General features: G+C 37.9%; 1 protein-coding gene across 1 annotated transcript; it reads left to right on the top strand.

The window, feature by feature from the left end:
• Positions 1 to 263: 263 nt before the first annotated feature.
• On the top strand, positions 264 to 4,074 carry LOC142104228 (protein S100-P-like). The gene is made up of 2 exons (XM_075188792.1): positions 264 to 459; positions 3,866 to 4,074. The coding sequence occupies exons 1-2, from the start codon at positions 322 to 324 to the stop codon at positions 4,016 to 4,018; spliced, it is 291 nt and encodes a 96-aa protein (XP_075044893.1). The 5' UTR covers positions 264 to 321; the 3' UTR covers positions 4,019 to 4,074.
• The last annotated feature ends 317 nt before the right edge of the window (positions 4,075 to 4,391 follow it).

Below are 4,391 nucleotides of genomic sequence, written 5' to 3'. Positions count from 1 at the left end.
AAAACTAGTCTCAATAAACTGAGGGTGTGCCAGTAATTCCTCACTGATATTGGCTATGCACAAAGTCAACAATTTCTAATCATACACTGGGTCGACCTTGGCCAAACACTGATGAGGATTAATTGAATGAAAAAATGTATTTATTGCTGTTGTTTGAATGAAAGTTACACCCAGTATTAGTTATACCAACATAGTATTGGCAGATCACCAGATTGATGTGGCACACAATCCCTATATAAGCAAAAGGTCAGTCTGTGACATTACATTCTGCCTATAACCACTGAACAAGCTGAGAAAACTCTCTGGTGACCAGTTTCAAGGATGACGGAGTTAGAAACAGCCATGGTAATGATCATGGATGTCTTTGACAGATATGCCTGTACTGAGGGCAACAAAGACACCTTAACCAAAGGGGAAGTAAAGACTTTACTGGAGAAAGAATTTCCTGGAATCCTCGGGGTAAGATTCTTGCTAAATTACGTACAATATAAGTATACACACATGCGTTGACATTTATCTTTTCTATTGTTTTTAGTATATATGTTGTGTGCTCTTGAAGTCAAACTAACTCCATAAAATAACAGGGCTTCTATCATCCAGTATTTAAATATGCTGTAGCGATAGCCTGTAATGTTAAGGAGAAGTCAGGTGTATGTTGGCTGTCCTTCGGAGTTCTTCTTTAATATTCCCATCTTTGGTTCAGAAGCTCCAATATATTTTATGAAGATAAGCTTACATGTCAGTGGCTAAGGATGGGAGATCCACAGGAATATGGCAGCCTTCTGTGATCAAATCCTGAATCATTTTCTGACTAACCAGAACTGTTCACGGAAGGTTGGTGAAGCTCTCCTACCTCTGGAACATATATTTCTGGGTTTAAGTCTACTTAACCTGTCCATTGTAGCAAATATCTATAGGTAAATTTTGTAGTGTAAAATCAGGGTAAAAAAAACTGTTTAAAGTCTGGAAAAAGTTTAAAATCAGGGAATGAAAAATTTTGGGGTTTGATTGCACCATATTAGTTGTTATTCTGTATGAACAATTTCAGCCACTAAAACACAAATTTGTATTAATAAGGCAACATAAAAATAATGAACTGTATACATCAGAAGCTTAAGAAACTGCAACCTACTTAATGTTAATTAAGCTTAAATTATGGCTTGGTTGTAAATTCTCAGAAGTCTGCAGAATCATATAACATCACTGCCAACAGGCGCTACAATAGTCATTTCTGAAAATTAAGAGCGCAGACTGTAATATACTATACATCTCAGCCTGGTATAAATATTGGTTTTGCCCCTTTAAACTCATCTGTCACTATCTGCCATCATTACCTATCAAATATTACATATACAAAATAGACACACCTGGGACAATCTTGCTCCTCAATCTAAGATTCAAAAGACAGGATCAACTTTTAATTTGGCCACACATGATTGGCTAAATTAGATGGGATGGGATCCTAAAGTGGACCCCACACACTCCTATATCAGACTACTAGCCCATTATAGCATTGTGTAGGACCCCAGAAAATCAGCATAAGATTACACTACAGCACCATTCAACATCCACATATTGGTTATTTTATACACATATATGCTGTATATAATAAAATAATCATATTAGGTGCTGATTATATCCTCTATGTCCCTTTGCTAAATGTGACGATGAGCAGCTTTGCAAATGTTATGACTATATCTGGATATTTTGTTTTGTTTGTGACTTAGAAGAAGCTTGTGAAACCAGACTGAATAGTTATTCATTCACAGATCTGGTTTAAGATAAAGCTACTGAGTGTGTAGGGAATTCCCCGTGTCATCCACAACCCTGAAGGTAGTGGGAGAGACTGTGATGTCACTGTGGTCGAGAATAGTGATGTATAACACTTTTGTTCGTGTGTATGTTTTTGTGCGTATTGTTAACCAAAGGACAAACTTGTCATAGAAAAGAAGCACATTTGGAGAATATTTATAAAATTGATTGATTTTAGAAAAGGGGCAGGAGAGGGCTGTCAAATATTAGCTGGGGGGGGTGGGGAACTTGGCTCAGCAGCCTGTTGGGAACATTTTATAGAAACAACAATCAGGTAGCCAAGTGACCCAGCCCAAAGGGGAAAATGTCCCCATGCCCCCAGCCCCTGAAAAGGGGGATTTTTATGGGATAGTTTATGCACTTCTATCTGTGCTATGTTTTTTTTATTTTTTTTTATAAATCCCTTCTATGTACTCAATTTTAAACTCCCATAAATAGACTGTGAGCATCCCATGGTATTCACTAGCTCACTAGGAAGTGGGCAGGATGCGGGAGAATGGACTGCTCTCCCGGGAGTCCGGAGACCTACCTGAAATTCAGGAGTCTCCCATACATTCTGGTAAGAGTGGGCAAGTATGACTTAATGTGACTAGAGAATTTCACTGCCTGGGCCTGAGGTGGCAAAAAAACTACGGTTTCCTTTAGGAATAGAGCTAATTTTTTAACATTGCATTTTGATGTTAAAAGTTGCACTTCCATGGACTGTAGGAGGATGTCATACCTCCCAACATTTCAATCCCCGACAGTGGGAAAGGGGGGCGTGGCTGCATTACAACGGGTCATGCCCCTAGAGGACTGCCTAACAGCACTAGACTGACCATTAGAAGATAGCTTCCAATGTTCCCACCTGTGTGACAAACATGTTCCTGTGCGGGACAGCGGGACAGAGCCCTAAAATCAGTCCTGTCCCACCGAAATCAGAACAGTTGGGAGGTATGGGATGTTTTATCCAGTATAATTATGTAAATAAGCGCTCAGTCAACCAGTATGAATTTAGCAGCCAGTGTGATCATTTGTATTCATTTTTGAATGTTTAATAATCACATGTTGGGAAAATGTCAGACCTCATCATTTATGTACTTTTCATATATTGTTGTGTCAATTATAAATGTGTTACAACTAGAGCTTCCAGAAAACGATTTCATCAATGTGTGATACAATGTAAAAGTGAAAGCACTGGATTTTCCCAATACGTGGGTCCGTGGGTTGAACCTTTTACCACAGCACTTTTAATCTACTCCGGCACTTTCCTCTCATGTAACAGCTACAGTGGGTCTAAATAATCAGCCTCGCTTCATCCACTTATGCTTCACTTCCTGCAGTTCTTATCTTTTATTTACTGCAAATATTTTAATACTTAATTATCAGCTTATGGTGACTTTTGTTATAAATAGTGGTGGAACTACCATGGGTGCAGTGTTTGCAGCTGCTACAGGCCACGAAGGTAAGAGGTGCCCAATGATGCAGAACGGAATTCTCATCTTAGCATAAAGTGAATGCACTGCACCGCACATAGTTCCATCTCTGCTCTTTTCAGAGCAGAGTAAGGACCTGGTTTGCAAGATTTGCTATGGGGAAAGGTCTTGAACTGTTCCACCCCTGTATTATAATTATAAACCAATGTTATAGCTGCCAGGCTTTTACACCTCAAACAACTTTTTTAAATCTACAGGGTCAGCACAGTTAATGCAGCATGCAGCAATTTTGACCCCCTGACAAACCTTGTGTGACAGGATCAGTTTCTAGTTTGTTCAGACAACAGTTGTCATCTGGCGACCGGATTTTCAGGCATGCCCAAATCGAATATGATTGAATCATTGTTGGGCATGTGGTTGTTTGAGCTTGCCTGTATCGGACCTCTTTCTTTATCAGCATAAAATTATTTAGTAATGAAAATAATAAACATGGTATAAATTCAGGTATAAATTCAGAAAAAACTGTTGAACTGTGTTTTATAAATTCTAGTATTTTAATTTGCTAGTAACATCTATAGGTCAGTTTGAACTAACAGATAATTGTTTAAACTCTAATAAAATGTCTTGTTCTATTTTAGAAAGCAAAAGATAAGGACGCTTGTGACAAAATTATGAAGGACCTGGATGAAAATGGTGACTGTGAAGTGGATTTCAATGAATTTATTGTCTTTGTGGCTGCACTGATTACTGTAGCACATGAGAGATTTGGAAATAAGCCACAAAAAAAATGATTTAAACCAGTCATGGTGTACTATTGTTAAATAATAAACTTCTGTAGTCAATCTGATATATGTTTCTAAGTATTTTTATACAGGACTTTATAATAGACACACAGCTTTAATATAGAATAAGAACAATAAAAAAAGCATAACAACAGACTAAGGAAACATTATACTAACAAAGGAGTTTACTCTTTGAGCTGCAAAATAATTAATGGTCTGACCCTGTGTTCCTGGGGATTATTTTTAAATGACCACCTACAAAAAATAAACCTTTTGCAAAATGTCCCACTTTAATAGATCAGGGGCCCGATTCATCAAGGTACGCAAAAGCATCCGTATTTGCGTTGCATACTTTGAGTGACGCAGACATGAGAGTGAAATA

This window comes from Mixophyes fleayi, chromosome 1 (assembly GCF_038048845.1).
Source record: "Mixophyes fleayi isolate aMixFle1 chromosome 1, aMixFle1.hap1, whole genome shotgun sequence".
Classification (NCBI taxonomy): Eukaryota; Metazoa; Chordata; class Amphibia; order Anura; family Limnodynastidae; genus Mixophyes; species Mixophyes fleayi.
Note: the sequence above shows the minus strand (reverse complement) of the source record. Positions and strands in the feature narration are given on the sequence as shown.

What these genes read in the sequence shown, in the direction of transcription:
- LOC142104228 (XM_075188792.1), top strand. Translation starts at nt 322, where the DNA reads ATGACGGAGTTAGAAACAGCCATGGTAATGATCATGGATGTCTTTGAC. An exon ending in AATTTCCTGGAATCCTCGGG is followed by an intron (nt 460 to 3,865) that starts GTAAGATTCTTG and finishes GTTCTATTTTAG; the next exon opens with AAAGCAAAAGATAAGGACGC.